The sequence below is a fragment of the Lepisosteus platostomus genome, chromosome 1 (assembly GCF_059453375.1).
Source record: "Lepisosteus platostomus isolate fLepPlt1 chromosome 1, fLepPlt1.hap1, whole genome shotgun sequence".
In the NCBI taxonomy this organism is placed as follows: domain Eukaryota; kingdom Metazoa; phylum Chordata; class Actinopteri; order Semionotiformes; family Lepisosteidae; genus Lepisosteus; species Lepisosteus platostomus.
The window spans coordinates 62,062,899-62,080,313 of NC_142611.1; the positions used below are offsets into that span (position 1 = coordinate 62,062,899).

A 17,415-nucleotide genomic window follows, 5' to 3' on the forward strand; every position below is an offset into this window, starting at 1 on the left:
GCAGTAGGAGTGGTAGCAGTAGCAATACTGTTAGTGGAGCAGTAGCTGTTGAATCAGCAGAAATAGAGCCGTCGTAGCATCAACAGCAGCAATGGTTCTTGCAGGAGCAGAATTAGCATCAGTTGCATCAGTACAGTTAACAGTAACTGCAGTGCAAATGAGGGGTTTGTGTGGCGGGGTCATATGTTCACATTTTGGATTCTGGGTGTGGGGGGATACGGAGGGACGAGTGTGCATGTGAGTGCACACGCGTGTATTTGAATGCCAGTGAGTGTGAGTGTGAACCTGGCCGTGTGCCCCCGTGTGCACACCTGAGCGGCCCCGGGCAGACCCACACGGGCGCGGCCCCTGACGCGTTCAAGGACCGCGGCAAAGATCCAGGGAGTCAGACGGAGGAAAGAACGTAAATTGTGTGCGATGGAGATCGAAGTACGAAGAGGTGGGGGGTTAGAGGAAGACTGAAGCGCTTGGATAGGCAGCGCAGCGCTCGGAGTTCCAGATTAGCGCGCTGCGCTCCGGGCGCGAGGTACAGTAGATTTCTAGGCTGGAGGGGGGGGGGTGTGTGTGTGTGGGGGGGGTGAATGCACTCCCATTGCTACAGTGCGGACCCGATCTGCCACCTGCACGCTCAGGGAGCCCCTGCTCTTCGCTGTAAGGTAGAGCAGGAGCGTGCGAGGGACACGGAGAGGACAGAGGGAGTCGCGCGCGCGTAACGCAGGCAGCCTCGCAAACAGGAGAAGAACCTCAGGGCGGTTTGGATGTGGTGCCTCCAGCCTAAAAATACTGTGGAACACGTGTAGGATTGGCGCAAAGCGGCTCTTTTCATTCCCGCTTTCCTGGTTCTTTCCTCCTAGCCTCTCTTCCTACCTTCCGCCTATCTGTCGCTCCTCTCTTTCCGCTCCAGTCCTTATTGCGGTCTCTGAAGGGAATTAACCTGTCCCTCCTACCACTCAACAGAGCGAACAAAAAGGCAGAGGACAGCAAGCTGTAGCAAATCCCTTTTTTTTTTCACCGAGTCCCCGCGTTGCGCTCAATAAGTGAAGAATGTGTCGCCTATCACTCACTGCTGGGATCAAGTCTGAGCGCCTGTCCCACGCGCTTATTGTGCTCGTCTGCAAAGAGGCACCCCAGCAGAGAGGCAGCGCGCTCGAGGAGAGCACGTCCGCGCTCGAGGCAGGACACTGACGAGCTGACGCTCGCGCCGTGGACACTTCGGTCTTTCTCCGGCTCTGGGTTTTTCCGTCGCGCAAAGTCATTTTTTTTAAAAAAAACAAAAGGGTGCAAAAACACTTTTGTGAAAAAAATAAACTTTTCAGAGGTTTTTGCTGATTTTAATACGCGACGCGAGAGCCCCCTGTACAGACGGAGCATGTAACTACCTGCTCAGAGACACAGGTTCTGTGTGACCAGGAGGACGAGCCGTGTCTCTTTCTGTCGGTGCTGCGGCTCGCGTTGACACCTTGGTGTAGAATCTCGCCATAACAAGTGTCGCTCCGGACTGAGCCTGTCCCTTACCGAGCACCGGGGAAGGGAGAAAGGAGGAGAAGGTCTTTCTGGGACGCGTCAGGAGACTGTCGGGTGTCTCCTGTTCACGCCGATTGTTTTCAATGAACGGAGAAACCAACTCTTTAAAATAAATTACTAAGCATATGGACATTATTTCCCAAAGACTAACAGCACCATTTAGCCTCGAAGCAAGCAACAAATCATAAAAGAAGAGAAGAACATCCAATTTAAACACAGACTCTGTCACTTTGTAGACTTTGTGAGCGCGGCACTGGGCTGTTCTCTGTTGAGAAGTGGCCCGTCCTTTATCATAAGGCTGTACTGGGCTTGCCTTTTCCAAGGGAGAAAAGCGACGAGCAGCTTTTTGGTCACCGCGACACGATGCGGGTGCTCGCCCTGCTCGCGGCGGTGCGGGCAGTGTGCGCGCTCCTGGTCTCCTCGCTGTCCGGCACGGAGGCGGTCAACAACAGCGGGCGCTGGTGGTGAGTGGGTCACGAGCTTCATTATTTCTCCGGTTTAGTCATTAATGCACAAACACACCCCGTTGGAAAGATCCACATGTATAGTTTACGAAATGGAGATAATCTGTCTGCAGACGTATGTATGTATGTATTCAGGTACCCGGCCCTTTAAAAATGAACTGTATTAAATGCAGAACTATTTGTGTTTAGTCGCGGACAGTAGCGTATTAGTGCGGAAATTAATTTACAAAACAGCAATGTGTTTATTTTTATTTATCTTAAGTGCATTTTTTTATTCTCTTGATTTGTCCAAAAATTGTCTCAATTTCGACATTATGTGTGCGTTACAATCAAATCATTAATTAAATGGTCAATTCTTTTTTAATATACCTTATTATTACTGTAACAGTTACACCTAGGACTAAATACTGACACTGTTTTAAGTCAAGATTAATCGGAACCCAGGTCAACGAAAGAGACCAAGAAATGGAAAGAAGATTTTAGTTCGCCACTGATTTGAAGAAGTTTCTCAAATCCATTATTTGCACATTAAGAGGCTGTTCGAAGCGCGGAATCTTGTTCAAGAGTGGGGTCATTTCCTCACTCGGAGATCCCAAGTTAGTGCCTTAGAATTACTCGCGTTACCTGCCCGTGCGCTCGGGGCAGCAGATCTCTGTGCTGTTTCACTGACACTGTGTCTTAGCGAAAAGCCTCACGCACACAGTGCGCCTGAAACTACTAGGCTCGGTAGAGCACTTGTACAGTGCTGGACTCGGGCTGGGCTGAGCGGTCTCGACTCGCCCGCGGCCGCACCGCGTGAGGGTCGCCGAGGGCCGCGAGCTGCGCTTTGAGCAGAACCGAACTGCAGCCTCGCGGCTGTTCTGCGCGAGGACACCAGGACCGATGGGAGCGCTGGTTAGACGCAAGCGGAGCCCCGCGCTAGGGCGAGACCCTCTTCACCTCGTTAAAGCCGGTCTTACGGCGCCGAATTCAACTCTTGTTTCCGCAAAAAAAAAAATAATCTGCCGTGTATTTAAATTCAGATGAGAAATATTCATTCAAGACATTTCGATCATAATGACACCGGTGGCATTTCTCACTTATCGAGACAATTCCAAAAGACGTTTAACGCGTAGCAGGGAGTCCCTCGGCTATCTATAGCAAATTGCTGAAAAACAAATATATAAGGTGTCTTTAAAAGAGCAAATAACGAAAAGTGGCCTGATTCGTAATACAATTCTAATTCGGAGAGATAGTAGCGGTAGTGGGTTGCGCGTGGCAGGGCAGTAGTACACGTGGAAACGGGAGAGTGTGTCTGTCTGCGCGAGCCGTGTTTATTTACAGCAGCTGTGCAGTGAGGCTCAAGGGCCGCGCCTGTCCCCCACCCCCCTACCCCGCCCCAGCCTTTCGACAGTGCGGCTTGAACACGGGACAGCATTTTTCAGTCCAATGTGGGATAAATTAAATGCGGATTTATTTTATGGCTGAACGCAATTCCATTCGAGGTCGCTCGCGGGGTTATGCGGATGGTGGAACTGCGTAATGTTACAGCTTAGATGAAGTTATAATGCCTGCGCACTTTGACTTAATCTAAATTCTGTGTAACGAAAACTATGCTTATCCGGGGCTTTCTGGAACTCGGTGCCTATTTAATTGCACACTGTGAGAGCCTGATTGCCCTGTGTAAAACCAAAGGAGGTCTGCCTATCTACAGTACAGTATGTGTGTATGCACGTGTATACGTATGTCTATTTGATGGATTGCATTGCACTCGTTTTAATTTCGTCCCTCCGCACTAAATGTGGGCGTCATAACCTGCAATTTGCCGACTTGCAGGGACAGTGGCGGCGCGCGACAGGAAGCCCACCGCAGGGGTGACGGAACGTGGTCAGGTGGTGACAAACTGCGCCAGTGACCCAAATCGCCTGCTCAGTATTGTTCTCGATTTTTCGTAGGCTGTGCCGTGGTTATTCAGTACAACGCCGCTTTATTTGTAAACCGATCATATTCGGGGGTACTTTTACTAATTCAAAGTGACAAGAAGTGAGAGACCGTTGCACAATTAACCACGATAAACTGATTAGAGGTTAAAATCAACGGCCACGGAGGAAAAACAGGAGAGCAGCTGAGTTCCTATGCTCTGCGTCGGTGCTGGGCAGCATGAAAATTGTAACAGCTCACTGTTCAGAATTTGTTTTCGGAGGGGGTGCTCATTTTAATCTGGCAGGGAGAGTGTGCCGTAACTGGGAGTTTAGGGTCCCAGCCCCTCGCTGGTTAAAACTCTTCCACTTGCTCAGGGAGCTGACATGCGAGACTCATTTACTCCCGCCACCATGGCCAAGAAAAAGAAGAAAAAGTTCCCAGAAAGCCAGGGCTGGCAGGAGCCGCCAAAAAAGAGTGGATAATTATTAATGTTTGTCTCCTGAGACCTCGCTACCAGCGCTGCTGCTGCACAGCCAGGCCAGCGCGCCTGCTACCAGGCTGGGGGCTTTCATACAGGGGGCAGAATAAATATTACAGTTTGTCACACTCCCCCTGACACTCCCCCTCACACTCCCACACTCCCCCTCACACTCTCACACTCCCACACTCCCACTCACACTCTCCCTCACACTCCTACACTCCCCCTCACACTCTCCCTCACACTCCCACACTCCCCCTCACACTCTCACACTCCCACTCTCCCCCTGACACTCCCCCTCACACTCCCACACTCCCCCTCACACTCTCACACTCCCACACTCCCACTCACACTCTCCCTCACACTCCCACACTCCCCCTCACACTCTCCCTCACACTCCCACACTCCCCCTCACACTCTGACACTCCCACACTCAACCTCACACTCTCCCTCACACTCCCACACTCCCCCTGACACTCTCCCTCACATTCCCACACTCCCACACTCCCCCTGACACTCACCCTCACACTCCCACACTCCCCCTCACACTCTGACACTCCCACACTCCCCCTGACACTCTCACACTCCCACACTCCCCCTCACACTCTCCCTCACACTCCTACACTCCCCCTCACACTCTCCCTCACACTCCCACACTCCCCCTCACACTCTCCCTCACACTCCCACTCTCCCCTTGACACTCTCCCTCACATTCCCACACTCCCACACTCCCCCTGACACTCACCCTCACACTCCCACTTTCCCCCTGACACTCTCCCTCACACTCCCACACTCCCCCTCACACTCTCACAGTCCCTCACACTCCCACACTCCCCCTCACACTCCCACACTCCCCCTCACACTCTCACACTCCCACACTCCCCCTCACACTCTCACACTCCCACTCTCCCCTTGACACTCTCCCTCACACTCCCACACTCCCCCTCACACTCTCACACTCCCACACTCCCCCTGACACTCTCACACTCCCACACTCCCCCTGACACTCTCCCTCACACTCCCACACTCCCCCTCACACTCTCACACTCCCACACTCCCCCTCACACTCCCTCACACTCTCACACTCCCTCACACTCCGTCTGACACTCTCCCTCACACTCCCTCACACTCTCACACTCCCACTCTCCTCCTCACACTTACACACTCCCCTTCACACTTACACACTCCCCACCCACTGCCACACTCTCCCTCACACTCCCCCTCACACTCCCACTCTCACACTCCCCCTCACACTCTCACTCTCCCTCACACTCACTCTCATACACTCCCACTCCCACTTACACTCCCCCTCACACTCTCCCTCACACTCCCACACTCCCCCTCACACTCTCCCTCACACTCCCACTCCCACACTCCCCCTCACACTCCCCCTCACACTCCCACTCTCACACTCCCCCTCACACTCTCACACTCCCTCACACTCACTCCCACACACTCCCACTCCCACTTACACTCTCCCTCACACTCTCACTCTCCCTCACACTCAATCCCACACACTCACTCTCCCCCTCTCTCCCTCCCTCTCCCCCTGGCTGACCCGGGGCTCTGCTGTGCTCGTGCTGACAGGGGGATCGTGAACGTGGCCTCTTCGGCCAACCTGCTGACGGACACCCGGAACGTGCAGCTGGTCCTGGACCCCAGCCTGCAGCTGCTGAGCCGGCGGCAACGGCGCCTGATCCGCCAGAACCCCGGGGTGCTGCACGCCATCGCGGGGGGGCTGCACGCCGCCATCAAGGAGTGCAAGTGGCAGTTCCGCAGCCGGCGCTGGAACTGCCCCACCACGCAGAGCCCCAACGTCTTCGGCAAGATCGTCAACCGCGGTGCGTGTCCGGAGCAGGGCTCGGGACCCGCTGCCGGGTCACGGGGCCGCCTGGGAGAGCGCCAGTTCAGTAACGGGCGGGAGGGGGGCTGCAGCCAATCATTCAGTCTGGGCTTGCTGTGCAGCTGTGCCCACCAGTGGCTGGACTGGGTAGTGCAGGCCTGCAAAACGTCCCAGCGCAGCTCAGTGAAGGTTTGAAGTGGGCAGTTTGAAGCTGTTATGTCAATGACTCTTTGGAGACCAGAGGAAACAGAGATGTACAATTATCTCCCTACCTGCTCTGGAGGTAGACTTTTAACAGCAGCTCTCTGTTACCATAAATGTCAGTTATCGGGAAGCTTATCGAGCACACATTTTAGGAGCAGTATATATTTCAGTTTAACATTTAAGGCCAACATAAATATTACCATACAGGGTACAAAGGCATGTCCTCATCTTAAAGTAGCTCTGAAATGTCACTTTCTGTTTCTGCACTTTCTGGTTTTCTGCAAATATTCCCCACGACAGGTTTCACATGCAGAGAATTCATCAAGATGTAGGCTTTATGCTGTGTAACTACCCCTCACACACGCACACACGTCAGAACCTGACAACAGGGGCCTGAGCACCTGCGATGCTCTCAGCCAGAGCGTGCTGGTCCTCCCCCCGGTCCTGGCTCTGGTGCTGGGGGTCTTCCTGCAGATCTGCAGGTGTGCAGCTCCAGTTCTCCAGCACCACCGGCCCCACACTGCAGTGAGACAGTTTTTCATTTCAAAGTGCCTCCACTGACTGACTTATGCAAAGCCCCATGTCAATGAATTAAATCAATTAAAATATGGGTTGCATGTCACTGTTTAAAAAGTATGAAAAGGACCTGAGTTAAATAGCTGAAATGCAAAAGATGAAAGTGAGATCTTTAATATAAGACTTTATCACACTTTCTCGATTGTTTCATATCTAGAACAAACCCGTTTCCTCAGTGTATTCTCATCGGCAGCCAGTAGCTCGAGGTTTAAAAACGAACAGGACTTGAACAGGACTCATTAACATGCGTGGCTGTCCGCAGGCTGCCGGGAGACGGCCTTCGTTTTCGCCATCACGAGCGCGGGGGTCACCCACGCGGTGGCGCGCTCCTGCTCCGAGGGCTCCATCGAGTCGTGCACCTGCGACTACCGCCGGCGCGGCCCCGGGGGGCCCGACTGGCACTGGGGGGGCTGCAGCGACAACATCGACTTCGGGCGCGCCTTCGGCCGCGAGTTCGTGGACTCCAGCGAGAGGGGGCGCGACCTGCGCTTCCTCATCAACCTGCACAACAACGAGGCCGGCAGGACGGTGAGCAGCTGTCCCCTCCCCTCCTCTCCCTCTTCCGCCTGCTTCCTCACTCCTTCCAATTCAGGCTCGCGGGGAGCTATCCCAGCAAGCAACGGGCACAAGGCAGGGTACACTCTGGACAGGACGCCAGTCCATCACAGGGCACACAGACACACACAGATACACACAAACCAGGGCCAGTTTTCTCAGAAGCCAATTAACCCGCTAGCATGTCTCTGGACTGTGGGAGGAAACCAACACAAACACAGAGAGAACGTGCAAACTCCACACAGACGGCAGCCCAGGTCCAGAACCCAGGGCCCCAGCTCTGCGAGGCAGCAATGCCGACCACTGCGCCACCATGCTGTCCGCCCTGCATCTCCCTTTTCCCCTTCTCCGCCCCCTGTCCCCTGGTCTTCCAGCGAATCCGTAACGATCCCATCTCTCCCTCCCAGACGGTGTTTTCGGAGATGAGGCAGGAGTGCAAGTGTCACGGCATGTCGGGCTCCTGCACCGTGCGGACCTGCTGGATGCGGCTGCCCAGTTTCCGCGCGGTGGGCGACTTCCTGAAGGACCGCTTCGACGGGGCCTCGCGCGTCGTCTACAGCAACAAGGGCAGCAACCGGGCCTCGCGGAGGGCGGACCCCCGCCACCTGGAGCCCGAGAACCCCGCGCACAAGCCGCCGTCCGTCCGCGACCTGGTCTACTTCGAGAAGTCACCCAACTTCTGCTCCTACAACGGGAAGACAGGCACGCCCGGCACCGTCGGGAGGAACTGCAACAGCTCGTCCCCGGCGCTGGATGGGTGCGAGCTGCTGTGCTGCGGCCGGGGGTACCGGACCAGAACCGAGCGGGTCACTGAGCGGTGCAACTGCACCTTCCACTGGTGCTGCCATGTGAGCTGCCTGAACTGCACCAGCACACAGACTCTGCACCAGTGCTTGTGAGAGAGAGGAGAGAGAGGAGAGAGAGGAGAGAGGAGAGGAGAGAGAGAGAGGAGAGAGAGGAGAGAGGAGAGGAGAGAGAGAGAGGAGAGAGAGGAGAGAGGAGAGGAGAGAGAGAGAGGAGAGAGAGGAGAGAGGAAAGGGGGAGAGAGAGAGGAGAGAGGGGAGAGAGGAAAGGGGGAGAGAGGAGTGAGGAGAGGAGAGAGGAGAGAGAGAGGAGAGAGAGGTTAGGGGGAGAGAGGAGTGAGGAGAGAGAGGAGAGAGAGGGGGAGAGGAGAGAGGGGGAGGAGAGAGGAGAGAGAGGGAACAGGAGAGGGAGAGAGGGAGAGGGAGGAGGAGAGGAGAGAGACGGGGGGAGGTGGGATAAGAAGGGAGGGACACAAGTGAGGAACCAGGAGCAGCACAGGGAGATGAAGGGCGCTCCAGCAGGGCCCACTGCAGCCTCTTTCCTGCTCCCTCCTGTCCCTCGCCCTGGAGCAGGAGACCGGGCACAGGCTGTGACAGGCAACATGGGGCGTCTCCGCCATGACCGCCGGCCGCTGGGGTTCCAGAACTGAACTGTGTCTCAGGCTGCGCTGCCGAAACCAAAAATACATGTCTGAGTTATCACGAGTACTACAAGCACACTCTGAGCACACACTGCACACTGCACCACACACTGATCACACACTGCATCACACACTGAGCACACACTGCACACTGCATCACACACTGAGCACACACTGCACACTGCATCACACACTGAGCACACACTGCATCACACTCTGAGCACACACTGCACACTGCATCACACACTGAGCACACACTGCACACTGCATCACACACTGAGCACACACTGCACACTGCACCACACACTGATCACACACTGCATCACACTCTGAGCACACACTGCACACTGCATCACACACTGAGCACACACTGCACACTGCACCACACACTGAGCACAGACTGCACACTGCATCACACACTGAGCACACACTGCATCACACACTGAGCACACACTGCACACTGCACCACACATTGAGCACACACTGCACACTGCACCACACACTGAGCACACACTGCACACTGCACCACACACTGAGCACACACTGCACACTGCATCACACACTGATCACACACTGCACACTGCACCACACACTGAGCACAGACTGCACACTGCATCACACACTGAGCACACACTGCATCACACACTGAGCACACACTGCACACTGCACCACACACTGAGCACACACTGCATCACACACTGAGCACACACTGCACACTGCACCACACACTGAGCACACACTGCACACTGCACCACACACTGAGCACAGACTGCACACTGCATCACACACTGAGCACACACTGCACACTGCACCACACACTGATCACACACTGCATCACACTCTGAGCACACACTGCACACTGCACCACACACTGAGCACACACTGCACACTGCACCACACACTGAGCACACACTGCATCACACTCTGAGCACACACTGCACACTGCACCACACACTGAGCACACACTGCACACTGCACCACACACTGAGCACACACTGCATCACACACTGAGCACACACTGCACACTGCACCACACACTGAGCACACACTGCACAGCACACTGCACACTGCATCACACACTGAGCACACACTGCACACTGCACCACACACTGAGCACACACTGCACACTGCACCACACATTGAGCACACACTGCATCACACACTGAGCACACACTGCACACTGCACCACACACTGAGCACACACTGCATCACACACTGAGCACACACTGCACATTGCATCACACACTGAGCACACACTGCACACTGCACCACACATTGAGCACACACTGCATCACACACTGAGCACACACTGCACACTGCACCACACACTGAGCACACATACACATGGCACACTCCATCACACACTTACTGCACACACACACACTGCACTCTGTCCCCGGACTGTCTGTATACAACATGCACTGATGTGTTAAAGGGATTATCATTTCTGTAAATACAAAACAAAAAATATTTATTATGATTTTGTATGTTATGGTAGATTGGAGCAGTGTTATGAAAATTAAATACTCTAGTTTTTTTTTCTGTTGTCCTTTAAAAAATAAAAGTTGTTTTTATAGTGTTAAAGAGCAATAAAATTTATATTTTCAAAGAATCTTGTCTTCTCCCTTTATCAGTCGTTTGGGTTCATTTTTGTTCCTTGATCTATTTTGCATTCATATTTCATATGAGTCCCAGTAACCCTAGTATATTCTAATATTTCCAGTATATTCTAGTAACACCAATTTGCACCCCTGCATATCCCATTAATGCCAGTAACCCTAGCATGAACCAGTAACCCCAGTATGAACCAGTAACCCCATGTGCACCAGTATGCACCATTTCAATGTTTGAAGTTAAGGTACTGTGTGATCATCTTATAAAACAAGGTCACAGCAGCTTTGTCAGTTTTAAATGGCCTCACTTGACACAAGCAGAACAGTTTTATGTCTCATGAATAAAATCTAGATTTGCATTCCATGTAAGTGTGGAATCAGAAACAGCGCCAACATATTTATATGAATCAGCAGTTTCAGTGGCCTTATTGTCTATGTCCAGGAGCTAAATTTAAAGCACTTAAATGAGCTGGACTCTTCTCCTTGGGATGCGATGGCATTGTACCCAGAACCTCTGATCTCCCCCACTTCTGCGGCCTATCTAGTCATATCCCACCCTTGCTGACTCTTCCTCTTTCATTCTTGCACGCCTTCCTCCCTCCAACTCCATCTCAACTTCACCAGCAGCTTCCTGCAAGGGTGGGGCAAGTGGGGTGACAGCCCCCCTCTTTGCTGACAGACTGTCGTTCTCCTCACTCGGAGGTTGAGGGTTGTCGGACCCCAACAAAGCTTGCTATTCAAATCCAGCCTCATCTTTCCTCTGCCTGAATTGGGGTTTGACCGAATCAGTGAAAAACAATATTTGTAGCGAATTAATTTCAATTTATTCCAGTAACCACAATATATGCCGACAAACCATAGAACAGTTTGGTAGACCTTGGATATTTCAGTAAGCCCCAGTGTGTACTAGGAAATGCTAGTAAGCTTCAGTAAATTACACTTATTTACTGAATAAGTTTCAGAAACATTAAATATATTGCAGTTAACTCAACTATCCTACTAAAACACCATCAAAAAACTATATACAAGGGAATATTATACTAAAACCTGAGTAAACACCTATACATCCCAGAATATTCCACTAAAACAGCAGTAAACACCCATATACCCCTGAATATTCTACTTAAATGCCTGTTAATGCCAATGTACCCAGAATATTCCACTAAACCACTAGCAAACACCTATATATCCCAGAATATTCCACTAAACCCCAACAAACACCTACTGTATATACCCCAGAATATTCCACTTAAATGCCAGTTAATGCCTATATACCCAGAACATTCCACTAAAACACCAGTAAACCCCAGCATATACTGGCATACGCCAGCAGAGTCCTGGACACTGCAAACTGTTTTTCTACAACACCCAGCATAACTCTAGGCCTCTCTCTCTCTAATTTATTTAATGCAGAAAGAAAGCTCTCTGGCTGACAGCAGCAGCCACAGCAGTCTGGCAGAGATCCGGCCTCACCCTGCTCAGTGCGCCGTGCTGCGGCCTCGCGGGGTCAGCCAGGATGGCAGGCACAGCGGCCGCAGGGGAGCAGAGAGAGGCACACAAACGCTCCCACGCACACAAGCGCCCACAGGTGTGCACGCACACACAAGCTCGTGCACAAGGATATGTGCAGAAGAACAGATGAACACAGACCCATACAATACATGCATATACAAACACACACATACTCATAATAATACAAATGCACACACACTTATAGTATCTCACACTCACATATCCACACACTCATACACATGCTCATAATCTACATGCACACACTTACACAGGTAGACACACTCACATACATACTCCTGATAATACACATGCACATATAATAATACACATGCACACATTTACACAGGCACACACACACATACTCATAATCCACATGCACACACAGGTACTCATACTCACACTCATATTTTCACACACATATTCACACATCAAAATACACATGCACACACACTCACACATACCTACTCATACCCACACAGTCTCACACTTACACATCTCTGTCTGTGTGAGGACCTCCCATTGACTCGCCTTCTGTTTGTGTTTATTATTCTATACTCCACCCACATGCGACTCCAGTCAACTCCTGCACAGTCTGTCCTCCGTTCACCCCCTGGAGCAGCAGTGTCTCTCTCCTGCCCTGAGCTGCTGTGCAGTGGGGCTGCAGTGTGTCTCCCAGGAGGGGCTGCTCTTCACTGGGGAGGAACTGGGTCTCCTCCTGTGTGTGAAGAGCTTTGGTATCCTGTGGGATGAAAAGTGATAAATGTAATTACCATTATTAGGTGTGCTCAAGAATAATAATGACTGTGGAAAGGGCTAAGGGCAGGAAATAGCCAGCAGATTGGCCACAAGGAGAAACTCCATCAGTGATTAATCAGCAAAGATCCACATAACCAACATAATAAAGCGAAATGTGTATATCTCAATATTTCTTTCCCTCTTTCTCACTTTGTGTCTTCTGAGACGATTCTGAACTGTGCAACAGCCCCTGTTCTGCCCCCTGCTGGTTTCCATGAAGGAGGCTCAAAGAGGACAGCCTGGACATAGGAACTGGACACAGACAGACCTCTGTATGACCACAGACTGGAGATAGGAACTGGACACAGACAGACCTGGGTATGACCAGAGACTGGACATAGGAACTGGACACAGACGGACCTCTGTATGACCACAGACTGGAGATAGGAACTGGACACAGACAGACCTGGGTATGACCAGAGACTGGACATAGGAACTGGACACAGACAGACCTCGGTATGACCACAGACTGGAGATAGGAACTGGACACAGACAGACCTGGGTATGACCAGAGACTGGACATAGGAACTGGACACAGACAGACCTCGGTATGACCAGAGACTGGACATAGGAACTGGACACAAACAGACCTGGGTATGACCAGAGACTGGACATAGGAACTGGACACAGACAGACCTGGGTATGACCAGAGACTGGACATAGGAACTGGACACAGGCTGACCAGGCTGCCAGGGAGAAGCAGAGACAGAGATGCACTTTCTGCCGCACTGGGAGAAAAACTCTGGGATTATACAAACCTTACATAACAAAAACAATGTCAATAAACCCTAAAATAAGTGAGCTATGCCCAGAATTCCCACTCCTGCCAAACTCAGAGCAGTCTCCAGTCCAACTGGAGGATCAGCCTCAACAGAGCTGCAGTCCAGTCACAGCCTGAGGGACGCAGAGTGAGTCTCTCAAATAATCAAGTTTTTGTTGTAAATGTCTCTTAATGTTGGCTAAGTGTTATTGCTTTGGCACCAAAATAACTCATCAGCTGGGCCACAAAAGCTCATTTAGTTTGAATTTGCTGAAAGACTGAGCACCCTGCTCTGCCCGTGGGCCAGGGGACCTGTGTGTGACTGGAGTCAGTGGGGGAGACACTGACAAGCAATGGCACAGAGGAGGATAAAGCCCAGTGAGATCAAGGTAAAAGCAGAGTACAGTGCAGTAAAGCCCAGTGAGATCAGGGTAAACACACAGTACAGTGCAGTAGAGCCCAGTGAGATAAGGGTAAACACACAGTACAGTGCAGTAGAGCCCAGTGAGATCAGGATAAAAGCACAGTACTGTGAAGTAAAGTCCAGTGAGATCAGGGTAAAAGCACAGTAAAGTGCAGTAAAGCCCAGTGAAATCAGGGTAAAAGCACAGTACAGTGCAGTAAAGCCCAGTGAGATCAGGGTAAAAGCAGAGTACAGTGCAGTAAAGACTGATGAGACTATGGTAAAAGTAGAGTAAGACTAACTGAGAGGTGTGGTCTGTCATAACAGGATTGAGACCTTCAGCAAAAGTGACACAGATGACATTTTGTGTAACTGGCAACACCATGAAACCTTGCGGTAGTTCAGGTCCTGCTGAACTGGACAACTACAGCGAAGCAGAATCGGAGAGACTGCTGGACGTTCATGGAAATATGAGAGATGGAATTTCGGAATTGAGTTATGAGAGGAGATGAAAATGTAATAGCAGACAATGGGACAGCCTAATGGAGACACAGGGCTGAGGAGAATCAGCTCATGCTCTGTGTGTGTTTGTAAGTGTTTTGTGTGCATGCTCTGTGCGCGTATTTTGGGTGCATGTTGTGTTTCTGCATATTTTGTGTGCGTCCTCTGTGCGTGTGCGTGCTCTGTGTGTCTGCGTATGTTGTTTGTGTGCTCTGCATTTTTAGATGTATTTTGCATGCAAACTCTGTGTTTTTCTGCATGCCCAGTGTGTGTATCTTGCGTATGTGCTGTGTGTGTGTATTTTGTGTCTGCGCTCTCGTGCAGGAAGCTGGTAAGAACAGGTCCTCTCTCCCTCTCTCCTCTTGCAGCCGTGTCCTGAGCCTGGTCCCAGGTCCCAGTCCTGTCCTCCAGTGGTTCCCAGCCTTGCCTGGCAGTCGGGGTGTCAAAGGTGGGCGTCATCAGGCTGTGGGAACACAGGCCCAGAGCCGCTCTGTCCAGGAACCCAACTAAGACACCCCCCCCCCCCAAAAAAAAAATCCCCAGCCTCTTCACTGAAATAAAATAATCCGCGGAAGCAATCTGGGCTCCGCTGGGGTGGCAGCTATTGTCTGCCCACAAGCCCCCTCAATCTCTCGTAATTAACTCTCCGCGGCCGACACTATGCTGGGCAGAAGCACCTCAGCTTGTCCTCTCCTCCCCTCCCGCCCCCTCTCGCATTCCGATCTGGGACGTCCCATCACTCCCGGGCAACGCGGAGGTGGGAGAGGGGGAGGCTGACTTCTCCTAATCCCCTCAACCCCCTGGCACCCCCCAACTCCCCCCCAAAACATTTTTTCGGACCTGGCGATCACCTACTTACTGTTAGGTGGGGGCATTAACGCCTGGGTGTTTCTTCTGCGGCGAGAGAGGGGGAGAGTTGTGGAGCACAACAAAACAAAATACACAAATGACTCCGACCAGACAATTAGAACAAAGCGGGCGAGCTGCAGGGGTCTAACCCGCGGCTTCACGCCCGGTTGTGTGGCATTTTGTCAGTTTAATGAATCGGCCGTCACTCCGCAGAGCCGCGCTGCCTCTTCTGAAAGCGCCCGGGGAGCCCCAGTGGGGTAGGAGACACTAAGTCGGTATTTATTACACTGCCTTTGTCACTAATTGAGCAAATTATCACTGACTTCACTGCAGCCCAACAATGGGAGCTGTCGCCTGTGAATGGGCTGAGTGCTCCCTCCCTCTCTCCCTCGCCTGTCCCCCCAGCCTCTCGCTTTCTCTCCCTTCTCTGCCCCTCTCCCTCTCTCCTGTCCCTCTGTCCCTCTGTCTCCCTCTCTGTCCCCGTCCCTCTCTCCCTCTCCCTCTGTCTCTCTCCCTCTCCCTCTCTCCTGTCCCTGTGTCTTTCTCCTGTCCCTCCTTCTCTCTCCTGTCCCTGTGTCTCTCTCTCCTGTTCCTCTGTCTCCCTCCCTCCTGTCTCTCTCTCCTGTCCCTCCTGTCCCTCTGTCCCTCTCCCTCTGTCTCTCTCTCCTGTCCCTATCCCTCTCCCTCTCTCCTGTCCCTCTGTCTCCCTCCCTCCTGTCTCTCTCTCCTGTCCCTCTGTCCCTCTCTCTTTGTCTCTCATGGCCGGTGGCTCCTCAGCACCACTCTGGAGAAGAGGCAGCAGTGTAGGAAAAAGAAGCCTGACAGAGAGAGTCTCCAGGGGTCTCTGCCCACAGGCCCTGACCCCTCTCCTCGAGCTCTGCTGCAGTGGTGCCCAGCAGCTGTGAATGGAAGAGCGCCAGCAGGGGCCCGGCCCGGGTATGTGACACCTGCCGGGCCCAATGTCAGGTCATGGCTGAAAGAGCACCAATGCACAGGGTGATGAGCCTTCCTGCCCCTGATGGCTGAACACAGGACACAGTGCCATGAAGCTCAGTGTCCTCTGTCCTCTCCATGGGCCTGTCAACTTGTGCACCACCTACTGCTCTGGAGTGCAACCATTGTCACGATACCGTTGTGGACAAAGACCAAATAACTTCAACAGAACCCTGTTCTTACACATACACAGCCCTGGCAAAATGTTAGATAATAATCCGTTCCATGGGAGCAACTCTGTCCAAAGTACTAGGAATTTTCTAACATGAAGCATGTCTCTCAAGGATTCCGGAGGCCTGTAAAGCAGTAGCAAACCAAGCCTTCCTTTCTCAGTGTGCTGTCCCATAACAAAGGAGACTGATGTGAGTGACCTTACAGGCTGCCTGGTTGTTTATGCACCTGACTGTGGTGCACTGCTGAAGGCAACAGCAGACCTGGCTAATGTGTAAATTCAAAGAGTGCAGTGGGTTCCCAGTTCCCACCAACGTGAAAAGCCGTGAGATACTACTGACTGCAAACCCTTGACTGACTCTGAGCTGTGTTAAGTGCAGCAGTCTGAGAGACCCCAACACCCCGTGGACACCTCGTGGAATGGACTGCACTGTGCTGCAGCTGTGGTCTCCCCTGGAGGTGGGCTGTATGTAGAGAGGTCAGCAGGGAGCACACTCACTCCCCCAGGTACCCAGCGGAGCAGGAGAGCTCCACATTCATGCCCAGGAGCCTGCAGAGCCCCAGTCTGCCAGGGGTCACATCCTCCATCGGAAGGTCACCTTCTTCCAAGCCAGCAGTGCCAGGACTCCTATCTGGTTCTGTGCCGTGAGCTGTGGAAATGGTAGAGAGCTCGGGACCAGCCGGCAGCTGTCCCAGCACCAGGACTGAAGACTCAGATGGGCCTGCTCCCTTTTTTTGCTTAGAGTTTTGTCCCTTATATATGATCTCTGTGTGCGGACGGCGCTCATCGATGTGGGTCTCAGTGTGCACGTTCAGTGCATGTAGGAA

General features: G+C 52.4%; 1 protein-coding gene across 1 annotated transcript; it reads left to right on the forward strand.

Moving 5' to 3' along the window:
• The first annotated feature begins 313 nt into the window (after positions 1–313).
• Positions 314–8,658, forward strand: wnt1 (wingless-type MMTV integration site family, member 1). The gene is made up of 4 exons (XM_088633351.1): positions 314–1,988; positions 5,956–6,209; positions 7,254–7,519; positions 7,954–8,658. The coding sequence occupies exons 1-4, from the start codon at positions 1,888–1,890 to the stop codon at positions 8,443–8,445; spliced, it is 1,113 nt and encodes a 370-aa protein (XP_088489477.1). The 5' UTR covers positions 314–1,887; the 3' UTR covers positions 8,446–8,658.
• Positions 8,659–17,415: the final 8,757 nt, after the last annotated feature.